The 15428-nt window shown below is 33.6% G+C and overlaps 1 protein-coding gene across 1 annotated transcript in view; it reads right to left on the bottom strand.

Annotated features, from left to right (window-relative positions):
• The window catches only part of CSMD3 (CUB and Sushi multiple domains 3), a 1175747-nt gene that overhangs the window by 371729 nt on the left and 788590 nt on the right, over positions 1 to 15428 (bottom strand). The window contains exons 18-19 of the mRNA XM_046642300.1: positions 10469 to 10656; positions 5979 to 6167 (exon numbers count right to left, since the gene is read on the bottom strand). Coding sequence (XP_046498256.1) covers positions 5979 to 6167; positions 10469 to 10656 — 377 coding nt within the window. The remainder of the gene's footprint in view (positions 1 to 5978; positions 6168 to 10468; positions 10657 to 15428) is intronic.

Below are 15428 nucleotides of genomic sequence, written 5' to 3'. Positions count from 1 at the left end.
TTGGCCTTTTGAACAACTGCAAGAGATTAACTACATGTGCATTAATACAATGCAGAGTGATTGAGGTTAATGTAAGCCTGAGTTGGATTAATTTTATAAGTGGTTAATTTATTACTGAATATTCTTTCAATCTGATGATGTTTGCTTTTCTAGAAACATCCCTTCCTTTAGAATGCCAAATGTAAGAGGAAATCAAATAGCCTGTAAGAATCAATCATGAGAGGCCTAACATATCAAGATAAATAAAAGATAAGCTTTATATGTGAGATTTATTTAGTTTTTCTTACTTTCAGATAGAAAATGGGACTCATATATATTGGAAAAGATATAGCAATATAGAGATTATTAAGAAAATTTCTCCAAGAATAATTTTTTAAAAAAGGAATGCTGAGAATTAAGTTAGTTCAAGAGAATATATGACCATTCATATAGTAAACTTCATTAGAACAAGAGTTTCTAAAAAGGATGTGATGGATCTCCTGTCTTATCATATACATCACCTCTTCTGAAGGAATCCCAATTTATTTGAACAACCTTGCCAATTGATGCCATATATCTTTAGGGATAGAAACACTTTTGCAATAGACATAATAGGTTTATATGTTCTTGGGAAGGGTAGATAGACAAATTCTATAACAAGTGAATCCTTAAAACACTGCAGAGAACTTAGGGAGCGATGAAACATACATGAAATACATATGAAAAAGCCAGTTACTTGATGTTAGAGCAAATAACTGATAAAGAAAAGCATTTAAAAGGACAAAGATCAGGAGCATGACAAAGTCACAATGATAGCCCAAAATATGAGTTGAGAGCCATTAGCCAACACAATAATAATTATTACAGGTATTAAAATAATAACAAATATAAAATATAAATAACAACTATTAAAATAATCTTGGCTAGTAGATTTTTCTCCTCCCTGATTTTTGGTACATATGATCACTACCGTGTCATGTGATAGGTATCAATTATAGTTTTAGAATAGTGAAGTCTCTTCAAAAACCAAGCCCTTGAATGTAATTGCCCAGATATGTAAAATCACACCATGCTCTCAGCAGTGATGCATCCCTGCCAAGTGTCAGACTGTCTATAACTAGAACAGACAATTTCTAGACCAGGGTTCATGAAGACATTTTGAGGATTGCAATGAAACACGGAAATAGTCACCTATTATAAATTTCATTAGTAGTTTTTGTTTGTTTGTTTTTAATCTCAGATCTGTTCTTTTCCTATTTCCAGGTGGCCCACTTTGAACTGTATATCCTTATCTGAGACTATTTATACTTGAGTTCTGTGCACACTTGCTTATCTTGAACTCTTAGATTCTAAATGTTAATTCATGTACTCTTTTGCTACATTAGCCTATGTACTCAAATCTTTTAATAAGATGGAAGGAATAGGGGAAATGATGAGGTTTAACTATATTCAGCTAAATTTTGGGTTCTGCCTCTAATGACTTGAGTGACTCCGAGTTACTCACATAATCTCTTTCATTTTAAATTTCCCCATAAAAGATGGTTATATTGTTTATCAAAAAAAAAAGAAAATTGGGATAATTTGAGGGTGAAATCAGGATGCCAAGACAAAAGGTGAAAATAGGGCTTGCCTTAGGCAATTTAGGATTTATGGTCCATCTATCTATCAAAAAAGATAGTAATTTTAATTAACAATGCCCAGTTCCTGAAGGATTGAATCACACCAGGCATATTTACCCCTAGTATTCATGACAACCTTATGTCCCCAGTACACAGAAACATTACATGGCTGTGACTTTTGACATACATGCTGACCTTGACATGTGTTGGCCAAAGCAGAATGCTATCCTGGCTTTTCCTCTCTGACCTTTTCTAGAGTCATTCAAATCTCAGTTCCATAAAAAACACTGGGGAGATATTCATGATATTCACTATTCAAAGTGGCTAGTGAAAAGTGGTGGTGTTCTTTTTTAAAAAAAATCTAATATCTTATGTGTCAGGAGATGTCTTTTAAAAATACATGTTAAAAGAACAAGAACGACACATGGTTCCTGATCTCAAGAATATAATTAGGAGAAGAAGAAGATGAATATGACTATTAACTACTCCACTAGCTCAAGGAGAACATAGATAATATTTGTTCATGCTCAAAAATATTTCTTTAGTGCCTACACAATATAATTAATAAATATTAATTTAGTGAATCAATAGGTGGTTATAAGGTAGCAAAAAATGCCACAACAAGTAGAGAACTACAGGGTCTAGGAGCAGTTGAGACTTTGCCCAGATGCTTTATTCAGGGATATCACAAACAAGACAATGGCCTTTAAAGACTGACTAGGATTTTGATAAACACAGTTGAGGGAAGGGCTAGGACCTTCTAGTGGAAAGGAAAAACATTAACGAGGCAAAGGGCAGAAAATGTATAAGCAAAATCAAAATATAGTAAGTATTCCCAAAAGGCTGGAAAGTATACAGTTTGTTCATTCTTTCATTCAACACAGATTTATTGACTACCCACTGTGGGACAGGAACTGTTCTTGGCATTGAGGATATAACAGTGAAGATAACAAAGTACCTGCCATATGGAACTTACATTCTTGCAGAAAAGCAGACAACAAATACATAAAGATGTTAGAAAGTGGCAAATGCTGCGAAGAAAAATCTAAGTGGCAAGAAATGAGCTACTCTTTATAGGGAGTAGTCTGTGATATGACTTTTAAGTGGAGAGTGAGTGAAATTAGGAAGTGAGTGAGTCATGTGACTATATACATCCTGTTTCAAGAAGAAGGAAGAAGGGAGTGGGGGATGGAAGGATAGAGTGAGAGGAGTGAGGGAAGGGTTCTCACATTTGAAGAGTAGCCAGGAGACCCATGTAGCTAGAGTGCAGTGGCATGAATGAGGGAGAGAGTGGCAAGAGATGAGGCATGGGAGGTAGTCAGGGCCACGGGGGCAATTAAGTCAGGAAAATTTTTTGGATTTTATTCTTCTTGGGATGGGCAAGTGCTAGAAGGTCCTGGGCAGAGGAGTGTCTTGATCTGTCTCAATTTATAAAAGGATTACTCTGGTTGCTCTGTGGAGAGCAGACCCAAGAGGTCAAGACGGGAAGTAAAGAGACCCCTCAAGAAACGCATGGTGAAAGATAAGGTATCAAATTTACTAAATAGCGTAGAATCTAACTGAACCATATCTGACTTGAGTTTCAAGGTTCCTTGGTCAGTAGTGAAACAAGATGAACTTAGAAAGGATCAATTTTTACCCAGAAACCCAAGTATATGGAAAACAGAATTTCATTCAAAGTACTCTTTCCATATGATATAACTGATAGCAAAACGGGTAATGTCCTGTTCTTCAGTCCAAGTAGTACAGAGTATCCATAAACTATTTAAAGAGCTATATGTATTTTTTATACAAAATTCTTAAACATGTGGTGTCACTGAGGAAAGAATAACAAAATCTATAATTGTATTTTTATTTTAAGGAATTTCAGTACTTTACAATAGTGGAGAATGTGGGTCGGAGGCAGTGTAATAGAACACGTGCATAGGATCTGAATCTAGGCTGCCTGAGTTTCAATCCTGACTGCCATTAACCAGTGGGGTGACATAGGGCAAAGTACTTAATCTTTGTCTTAGTTTTCTCATCTGTTAAGTGGTAATCATAATAGCACTTACCTCATAGAGTTATTGTGAAGATAAAATGAGTTAATATATGTAAAGCTCCTGTAGCAGGACCAGCACATGGTAAACCATCAATAAATGTTAGCTATCATTATTGCCACCAACCCTCATTGTGTAGTTTGCTTTGTGAATCACTTAATTGTGAGCTGTGAAGACACCACAAGAGCTGCTGTGTGTAAGAGTGAAGCATGCCATACGTTGAGTATCCAAGGAATCTAGGACAATCAAGCTTACATTCTTGGTTCAGGGAAAGAAATTCTGTTTATTTACTTTAATTCTCTTTACTGAAAGAAATTTAGATTAGTTGCCTCTGGGGAAAAAGTTTAGATTGGAGGAAAGGCCTAATCAATTCAGTTTACTAGGTGATAGGATAGTTGAGTCCAGTTCAAGTTAATGAAAAATTAAGTAACTGCTTTATACAAACTCAGACATCTAAAAAAATGAACATAATTCAGCCCTTGTCCAGATATGCTCAGAATGAAATGGGAATACAAAAGAGGAGGACAGATCAAGATGGAGGTTCAAAGTGACATGATCCTCTCTTTCAAAAAGAGATGCCTTATAAGGATGCAGAAAGTACACAGAACTGGAAAGGAGGGAGTCCTCATGGTTAAGGATCATGAATTCCACGATTAGTAATTTGTTCTTTCATCCCTAGGCAACAGAAAGATATTAAGCATTTTTCATATGGACTATAACATGAAATAACATTAGTGTGAAGGATGGAGGGTAGACTGAAAAAGTTGGAGATTGAATTTAAGGTTGATTGTAGTTGCACTGACAGGGATGATGAGGGTCTGTGTCGCTTAGGGGCAAACTAGATATATTCACTTTTATTATTAATAGAACTTAAGCCTGCTGGTATTCTTGGACATAATTTTTATCCTTCTGCTGCTTCTGATAACATTGCCTCCATACCTTTTCTATCTTGGTGAATTTACTCATGCCAACCATGTGGCTTTACCAGGATCTGGTAAACATAGTACCTTTATATCACTATCGTTTGCCACAACCATAGGGATGGAAGGACACATGAGCTGGACAAAGCCAAGCACAATCAACGCTTCTCCTTTACTATGGTAACTGGTGTAGGTATGGACAGATCAGAGACTTTTCCTGAGATTTTTCTAATTGGAACCACAAGGAAGAACTCTCATTCTTCTCTGATCCTGAAAATATGAGGATATTTGTTTCCATCTTCCCAAGAGTATATTCTCCACCACCAATCCCCCATGTGAAGAAGCCTGGCTGCACTGAAGAGAATTATGTCAATACACAGAGAAAAGCCGAGGTGGAAATGGAGAGATTCTTAAAAAGGTTTGAATTCATGATTATAATTAGCAATGAGAAGTATGCCACCCTTGACTTTTCTAAGATCTGAATAGTTGAACAACAAATTCTGCTTTTATTTTTTAAGACCAATTAGAGTTGGGTTTCTGTCATTACAATCACAAGAATGCTGACTATTTAAAAGAGTATTGTACTAAATATAGAAAAGATGTGCTGATGACTCTTTTAAACGTTGTCATAAAAACAAATTGCCCTAAAGTTGTTACTAAAAAATGATGGCACTAATAATACTTGAAAATTTAATCACAAAATTACAGCTTTGATCTTCTTCTTTAAAAAAGAGTAAGTGTGGAAGCTGAGAATAGCATTATAAATAAAAATTAAAGCCCAGAAATAAATAATGTACAGATTTACATTGTGCATGCTTTTTAAGAAAGCAAGTATGAAATCACTTCCCAATATTAGGGAAACAGTTTCCTCCACTGCATTTTCATGTGTGTTTTCTGAAAAATGAAGCATTTCTGACTTATTCTCCATAGAAACAAAGAAGTGGTAAGAACACTAGTATACTATTTATTATAACCAGGAACTCGCCACCACAGGGCAGTCTGAGTACACCGCCATAGTGCTGTAGAGCTAGGTAGAATTGGGACTGGCACCTGTTGCCTTCCAGGGCAGAAGATAAATGTTCTAACCATTCAGTGCAGTCACTTGATACCAATTTGACATTTTCAATGCTATTTTATCAAAGGGTCCAAGCACACAATATATGCTTAAAATGGTTACCCCAGCACATTTAAAAAAGACATATAGCATCCTTAGGCATGGGGTAAGTTTGGCTGATTATCAATCTTCATTCTTTCTTTTCTTCAATAATGGTTTGATAACATAAAATTGCCAAAATTCAAGATATTCTTTTAAAAATATGAAATATTTTTTAGTTATGTTAATCCTCACATTTTATAAAGACTATATTGATTTCTTTTAGTTTTATAAATCAGCTTATTTTGTATATTGAATGAATTCTTACCATCACAGGTTGGGAGTGGATGACTCCACCAGTGGTTTTTTTCACATAGAAGGGGCTCTTCATGGCTCAGCCGGTATCCTGGATCACAACTAAATGAAACAGTAGATCCAATGGAGAAATCATGACCATAGCGACGGCCATGTACAGGTATGCCAGGGTCCAAGCAAGAATAAGTATTCACTGTAACACCTGGGAAACAGAGGGAATATGATGAAGAATAAGCTTGATGGGAATCAGATTTGCTGAAATTGATTCCTATTTCTTCAAACAATTGTGATGTGACCATTATTCTTCTAGGCACCCGAGGCTTTGAAACCCTCATTCCTCTTCGAATGTCTCTCACACTTTTTTTTTTCCTCCAAGAAATATGTCTGGCATCCACCCTCACTAAAACGCACAATGTCATTTATTACTTCTCTTACCCTACCCAAGGCCGTCATCACTTCAAATCTGTGAGACACAATAATGTCTGGCCTCTCTTTCAGGATTTTTCATCTCCAATTGATTCTATATATAATTTTGGACATATTTATCCCTAATACATGTTATTTCAGTGCTTTTGTATCCAACTGCTAATGGTAAAAGTTCAAAGTCATCACCCTGAAATTCAAACTCCCAAACTGAACCCTACTAGTTTTAAGTTCCATTATCTCCCAAAAGTCATTCTTCATACTAGTCAGCTAAGTCTCTTCACTAGTTTTATGCTTTATTTTTCTGCCACAAATACTCTCATACGTCTCCTTAATTCATACAATCTTCTCAGTCTTTAACAGGCAAGCTCAGATCCTCTCTCCTTCAAGTCTTGATCTTCTAATGCTCTAGTCCATACATAACTTTCCTTTATCCAAAATTCTGATGTTGTAGTGAAATCTCAAGAAATCAGGGACAAGGGAATTTGAAGAGGTCACATACAATGCAAATTATAGTAAAAGCAAAATCAAGCAAATTTAATTATTCAAAAGTGATTTTAATGCCTTCAGCTTACTCAGAGTAAAAGTCAGTGAATTGTACAAGGTTAATCATTGCATTTGTCCTTCTTATCTCTCCAACTCATAGATGAAGTAAAATAACACATTTTTTAAAGTCCCTTACTATACTGTATACATCTAGCAGTCACAGAATAAATCTAAAGAAACACTTCATATTTGATTGACAAGCAAATAAATCAAGGCAATGGAAATGTTGAAAAATTGAGAAAATGAGAAAAATCATGATAGACAGAGAGTATAATTCATTAACAAATAGTCATTAAAAATTACAATATATTTGGTAGTTAAGTAGTTTTAGAAGATTCTTAAATTTTGGCAATGTACAAAATGTTCAGGAGTTCACACTGGCATTATAACAAATGACATTGACATTTTCACATTTTTCTTATTTTATAAAACTTGTTTTTTAAAAAAAGTAAAATCTCAGAACAGATTTTCTGCTTATTTATTTATTCTATGTAATAAAAATATTTGAAAATTTTAATTTTGGTTTCTCTATGCCTTTGGCATATCTATTGACTTTAAATATACAAACTGTTATTTAAACTGTACATTCTTCTAGACGTCTACCATTTTCCATAATTGAAAAAAAGAAAAGTTTCTATACATGCATATAAAAATATGTGTTTAGAGACTGGTATGTGTCTCTATGGATTTGTTCTATATCCATTTATAATTATATTGTTTTATATAATATTTAGATATTCAAGAAGACTAAATTATATTTATATTTCAAGAAATATGACATAAACAGAAGTGATTTTTTCTGGGGGAAAAAAACTGTACTGTAACAAAAAATGGGTTATGTTCCTAAAGTCTATTTTACTTTGTCATTATTATTTTTAATGTGTTTTGAAAACTATAAATAATCTTATCCTCTTAGCACAGTTTTTGCAATCTCCTTGTTTTGAGAAGATAAAGTAGGGTAAAAAGTGCCCCAGGAAAGGGAATGAAATGGAAACCCGGAGTGCAAGAAGTGGCAGCATTGCAAGAAATCCTTCCCGTCGAATTTGGTCCCCCGGAGAAATCAAGTTTTCTCTTTTAATGGATTTAATTTTTAAAAAAATAGAAATTCACCAAACACCAAATATATTTTTAACATTTTAATTAGTGTAATAATTAAAGTTTTACTTTACTTGTTTCGAGGTTTGTGAATGGTTCATTTAAAAAAGATAGTTTGGTTATCTTCAGCTTGGGAAACTTACCAAGAAAGTGAAGGTAGAAAAAGTTTTTGTGGTTGCTTGTTTTCCTAATAAGAAAGGGTTTGTGACACTAGAGATTGTTTCACAATAGTAAGTAAACAACAAGACTAAATAAAAGAAAAATAAGAGAAAGTGATTTCATAAAATAATTTAAATAGAAAGTCACTGCTTACTAGCAAGATGTGACCAAAACTAATATCCAGTGCGTGTCTCATCAACCTCAGCCCCTCCCAATTCTCAGCCTCCACTCTGCCTGTTTAGTCACTGGACCTCAGTAACAACTTGGACTAGGTCACTAAGGGCCTATAGGTGACAAAGACCCTCTGCCTGACCAAACTTTAGTCAGACTCCTCTGAGCCCTCCTTTTGACTAGGCCTCACTCTTGAGCTCTGTCCTTGGCTAAGTTAGTCTACTTTTAGCAAGAATCCTGTTGGGTTAGTTTACTGAAAATCCCCTATGCTCAATATCTTATTATACTCGCCTGCCTTCAGCAAAACTCCCGTCTAGTGGATTTAGCTAGAATCCCCCTACCCATGATGTTTCCTCTCAGCAATTTTCCATGCACTGATCCCCACCCTGCTCCTTGGCTATAAACTCCCACTTGTAGGTGAGCTCAATCCCTTTCTCCTACTCCAAAACCCCATTGTAGTAAAAGTCCACTTTGCTGTCTTTAGCAAGTGTCAGGAAAAATTACTTCTTTTACAACAAAGGAATAAATTTGAACTAGTCTTCTTGTTTTTATTCCTCATCTGACTAGGTTTTATAAGGAAAATATTAGAGGTATCATTTATTGAGCACTTACTACATGTTAGCCATTATAATAACACTTTGCATGTGTGGTTTCATTTAATCCTTAAAATGGTCCTATGTCTGACACGTGATAGAGACCACAAACCTCAGTTGGAGTGGGATTGAAAGTGATTTACTGGGCATAGGATACAGCAGTGGACTAAAAGAAAAGGTGCCTGCCCATTTGTAGCATGTTGATAAAAACTGCTAGTAAGAATTAATTTTGAAATAGATTTCAAGAAATGACTCGACTCTGACTCAGTTTTAACAAATACATGTTAAACTAAAGATCTGAATTAAGGTCCTTTAGTTCCTTTGAATTCCCAAATACGTATTAATCTTGTTGCATTTTACAATAATGTTTAGGAAATATACTTCCATGCCATAAAACTCTAAATAAAGGGAAGTTAATATAATTAAACAATATTGTGGATAAGATGATTAAAATGAAAAAAAGCAATGAATACATATCATATTGATTATGGTTTCAAAAACCCATGAGTCCATTGACCAGATCTATTGAAGAAAGACACTCAACATGGAATATAAAGTTATAAATTTCAAATACAAAAATCTTTTCATGAGGGAGAAGGGGACATTGGAGACTGAATATAAAAAGTGATATAATATCTATCTGCACTTGATATAAAGATACCTTGCAGTAACCCTGTTAAATGCGCTGTTAGATCCATTCACCAAAACTATTTTTCATGCAAAGATACATGACAGTGTATTTCCAGATGAAAATGTGTGCATATATGAGTTTATATGTATGAGCACAGTCATACATCATATGCAATACATCCACACACGTAATTTGTTCTAATACGTAAAACAGACTTGCTTCTATGTATATATCAGCACCAATATTTTTAAAAATATCAGACATATTTTAGACTTTTAAAATAAAACTATAACCTTTTAAGAGGGATTATTATAATCCGATTCCAATAGTGTGAATTACAGCTTGTTTTAATATATAGTTTTTGATCAGTTATATTAGACATATACACATAGCCATATATGTGTATATATTTTATTTTTCAATGTTAACTAACTTTCAATATTTCATAAATAATAAAATTGAATATTTTAAATGGAAAATGTGTGCAATTGCTGTAAAATATAAAAGAATGATTGAATTTATGAAGTAAATGCCAAAAGAATTTGTCAAGATTCATATACATCTTAGACTGACATTTATTGCCTATTGTCAGCTTTCAGAACTGTGCACAGATAATTAGTATGTAAACTCATTTTTTTAAGATTTATTTGATGCTTCTGACATTTCTTTAGTATTTCCTTTCATAATGATACTAGATAGATATTGTTGAAAAATCTATTGCAGAATTTACTAAAATATATACCTTGTAAGCCATTAGCATTCTCATAGGCCAAGGAAAGCACTTTTTTAAAAATAAATCTCCTAGCTCTCTTAATGATGCAATGGTAATACGAAATGTAGGGGAAACAGAGTAGGGAAATCAAAAAACAGGTTAGCGTTACTTACTTTCATAATGAATCTTGAAACCATTATTAGAACGGCTGTTGTCTGTTGTAAATAGAAGGTATATAAAATTACTGCTACTAAATAGAAACTGGGGCACTTGTGTGCCATTGTAAGATCCAAGCAAAGGTGACAGAAGATTCGGCCCATCATGAACTTCCAGAACATCATAATTCAGTTCGGTCTGAAATCTAAGATTAAGAGAGATGTGAAAATATATTTATTAGAATACACTGTACAGGAAAATAATACTTTAGATTGGAATTTAAATTACTATTAAAAATTTTTATCATTTTTATATTATAATTTTATTTAGCTCATCTAATATCTTACATATAATTTAAGATCCCATCATTTGTGCGTCCCAAAGTTATAAACTCTTATTCCTATAAAAAATTATCATTAAAAAGGTATATGTATATATTTGTTGTTCATAAGTAAGATTTCTTTCAAATGTCATGGATTATCCTTAGTAAATAAATGGTCTTTTCATCAATGAAACATATTTTTGGAGTCACCTTTCTTTTACTTTCCTCATTTCTGTGGAAAACTATGTGATTTATATTTATTTTCAACTGGATAATCAGATTCTCATCTTAATTCTCTATATGTTTCAAATCTGACCTCTGCTTTATATAGAGGGTTTTTGGGTTTTTAGGACAAATCTATTTTGTTTATTAAAAATTTTATACAGCTTTTTGGGGCTGGCCCAGTGGCGTAGTGGTTAATTTTGCACAAACTACTTCAGTGGCCTGGGTTTGCTGGTTCAGATTTCAGTCGTGGACCTATACTCTGCTTATCAAGCCATGCTGGGGTGGCATCCCACATACAAAATAGAGGAAGACTGTCACAGATGTTAGCTCAGCAACAATCTTGCTCAAGTTTTCAAAAAGAGGGAGATTGGCAACAGATGTTAGCTCAGGGACAATTTTCCTCAACAACAACAAAAAAGTAGAGTTTTTATTTCAAAACAGCGGTTCTAATCATAAGTAGGTAATAATGATGATGTAGTTGATGTTTACGAAGTATCTGAAGCTTTGCTAAATACTTTATATTAGTTTATCTAACTGCACACTAACCCTCCCTAGAAGTTAGGTACTATAGTAATACTCACTTTGCAGGTCAAAAACTGAGGCCTTCAGAACTTAAATAGTATTATGTTTTCTTAAATGGAAGAGCTAGTCCTCAAACCCAAGTTCATGTCCTTCACCCCTATGCTATGCTGGCTGGTTTATTTTTAAAGTTTCGGTTGTTGTTGCTGCTATCATTTTCAATTTTTTTAAAAGATACAATTATTTTGCAAACTGCAATCAACACAGAGCTACTTTCAACATGCATAAAATCTTATTAATAAAATAGTATTTTGTATTGTCTGGATCAGAAATCTTAGCTGTGGAAAAAATTTTATCTGGAATCATAGAAAATTGAGCATCTTGCTCTCTTGCTCATGATGATCATTTTTTCCTATCTTCACCAAGGTTTTCCTATACATCTTTCAGTTTTCAGCTTAAATATATCCACAGGAAGCCCTGGCCTGAACTCACAGTGTAGGTTCATTCCCCTCCTATATTACCACAATTTACTGTGTGTTTTGTGACACTAATGACAGTTGTGTTTGCTTGCTTGATAGCTGTCACCTTTAAGAGTCTATAAGCTCCATGAGGTCAGATTGTGACTGTTTTTCTCAATGCTTTGCATATAGCAGACCCTCAATAAATATTTATTGGCTAAATGAAAGAATGAATGTATTTTAAAGACAAAAATATCTTTGTCTTCTCTAGGGCTGTCACCAACTTGAGAAAAAAATTACTCAATATACTTGAATACTTCAGTATTAACTACACACTTTTACCCTTTAAAATGTATCTTCCAATAGCTTTTTGGTAGCTTTTACAGTACACTTTTAAAAATAATTTTCAGTTGAAATCTCCACCAATTTTCAGATCACTTTTACTACCATGCCTTCTAGTCTTTCCCAGTATTATAAGATTAAGCAATATTATTCCCCAAAAAAACAAAACCAAAACAAATAAAACTCAAAACCTTGTTGAAACAAATTGAATACAAATTTAAAAATTAGAAACTTTATTTCATTATAAAATTTCTGAAGTGATTATAAACATGGCATATAAGTAGTCAAAATTAAGTGTATGATTTAATGCTATTTTTCAATTTGTACCACTGTTACATCCTGTTAAGCATTATACTTAGTACCATGATAGATTTCAAAAGTTTATCTTCGTTTTTATTTTGTAGCCTGGAATATACTGTATTTGTCTAAAAATAACTTGTCCAATAATATGATTTAGAGTAGGCAATGCATAGGAACACACTATGTCCTTTAAATAAATGATCCGGCTGTTGTGCATTGTGAATCCATTATCTGGTTGTTTTGTAGTCAGTCTATTGTAGTACTGAAGCTGGAGTTTCACTTTGACAGTTAGTCAGCTGATAACAACCGAATTAAAATGCACAGAAGAGTCAGGGATTACTTTGAATTGAAACACAAAGAGACTTAATTCTTAATAGAATAGCAACATTAACTGGTGATATATAGAGAACATTGTTCGTAGGAGTGAATCTTTAAAAGAAAATCATCTCAGATTTGCCCTAAGGAACTATGAAAATACATTATAATAGCAAGGGAAACGAAATAGGATTACACAGTAATTTGAACTTCTTTCATTTTGAGTTTTAAGATAGTTGTGTAAACTTCTCATGAATTGCTTCAATTTAATGTTTATTTGTTCATTAACATTAAATTTATTGTTTATCATAAATGAACAATATGGAACCATTAGATGATATTAAAAATGAAATTGGATCTAATTTTACTTATTTTCTGTTGTCTTTAAAAAAAATTTTGGTGTAATCCAAACCAGTTCCGACCAAATTGAAATAGTCCTCATTAACTTAAAAATGAAAAACTTACTCTCTGAAAGACTGATAGTGAAAGCTTGTAGTCAAGGAGTTGAGGACAAGAAAAGAAATAGAAAGACAGGCTTCGGATGATTAAGAGTAAAATGAGTTCAGTTAGAAGCTGCCAAATATTGAGAAAATTTAGGAACTGCGGGAAGAAACAAAGCAAAAATTCCTTTGCAGAACTGAGACCAAGACTTGTTAACTGTTTGGTTATGTTAAGAAGAAATAGTTCAAAAATCGCATACGATCCTTGGCATTGTTATTTTGTTTTGTGTTTAACAGGAAATTATATGTCTTAAGATTTCATTGACAAGCTACCAGAGACAATCTCATGAAGCCAACTAATGGCTAATATATTTGCAATGCTTTTTGGGGTTTTTCTTCTTGTAGATTAATTCTAATCAATTGTTACATTTGAGAATATAGAAAAAATTGAAAAATAGCTATGCCACGATCTTAATTATATTATCTGATTTTTCAAAATTTGATTTTCAACCAAATTAGTTTTATTCATGAACAGTGGAAAGCAAGTGACATAACTCTGTTAAATACAATTTATTATTTGAAAGCAAATTCAATAAAAATATTATCAGAATGAGAGGAAATATTAAAGAGTTGGCAACCAGTGTCCTTACAAGTGATTGGCTGGAAATCAGAAGGGAATTAACGTTTTTCAAGAATGTAATTCTTGCTAGATAGTTCCAAGATGATATCTTGTTTCTCAAAACAATCCTAAGGGGAAAATGAAGCATGAAGATATTATAATGTTGCTAAACAAGAAAGTTGTAGATGTACATATTTCTGATTTCAAAGTGACTATTTATGCCACTACCCTAATGATAAAACTCTCATTTGTTTTTTAACGTGACGAAGTCCATTGCTTATCGCTTTGCTACTGCGCTACTCCTAATCATGCGACAGCTGTTTAAGATGTGGATTATTTTAAAGGAACCAGTTTCCTGACAAAGTGCATGGAGTACAGTCAGCTGTAAAGAAAAATCTCACACACTTAAAGGGTCTTTAGGGAAGAAGAAATGGAAAAAGATATTTAAATAATTTTCTCTTCAAATAACTCCAACTCAAGAATCTCATGGGCTTGCGTGTGTGTGTGTGTGTGCACGCACGTACGTGCACACATGTAAGGGAAGGGCAGACAGAGGAGTCATACCCCAAAACGAACATTTCAGTTCAGAACATTTAAAAGAATTTTGGATTTTATTTATTTTGGTTATATAAAGTATGATTCAAAAGGAAATACTGATATAGCTGTGCTCTGTCTATTCTAACACAGTGAAAAGACCACTGATGAATTCTTAAAGCACTCTAACTCTTGATTCTTCCTGTGTGTGGGCAAAGGAATAGTTAAAAAAATGATTGGTATCAAGGAGGTTAAGGAGCTATGAGATTTGTACTCTACTTCAGTGGGTAATTTAGGGATTAAGAAAAGAGGCACAGTTGATAACTCCTGCTCAGTGATGCTCATGGGGAGATGCCAAAATCTTTGGACTCTGGGAATCATTGCTCGACCCAGGCCTGTTCTAGTTCACCTACAGACTGTTCATTGATGCTGTGCACAAACCTTAGCACTGAAAATCACTTTTCCATTTGACTGTCTTACTTCCAGCCTAACTTAAAAGATTTGTGTCTCGGTAAACGGATAAGAGAATAAGAAAGTGACAGAGTAAAAAGTGCTAAGTAACTATATTTATAGAAATTAAATTAGGTTTTTGGTCTATTTAACTAGTATTACATCTTTTAACAATCACTGCAAAGACTTTTTCACCAGGAAGGTAAGTTTGGGATGGTCTCATTTAGAATATAGGTTATACAGTGTACGTGAATTCACTCTGGAGAATTCTGAAGGTATCTAAACAAGGCAGGCAAGCCACAAATAGGCCCACGTAACTGCCTGTTGTAAGAGATAGGACATACCTGTTAAGAACTTTGCACAGAGAAAATAGTTCCTTCAAACAAAAGTCCAAAATCAAAAGTCACAGTTGTGAATTACAAGCATTGCTTTGCAATCTAACTGCTTCTCAAG

The sequence above is a fragment of the Equus quagga genome, chromosome 16, assembly GCF_021613505.1.
Source record: "Equus quagga isolate Etosha38 chromosome 16, UCLA_HA_Equagga_1.0, whole genome shotgun sequence".
Lineage (NCBI taxonomy): Eukaryota > Metazoa > Chordata > Mammalia > Perissodactyla > Equidae > Equus > Equus quagga.
This window is presented reverse-complemented; position numbering and strand designations above follow the sequence as displayed.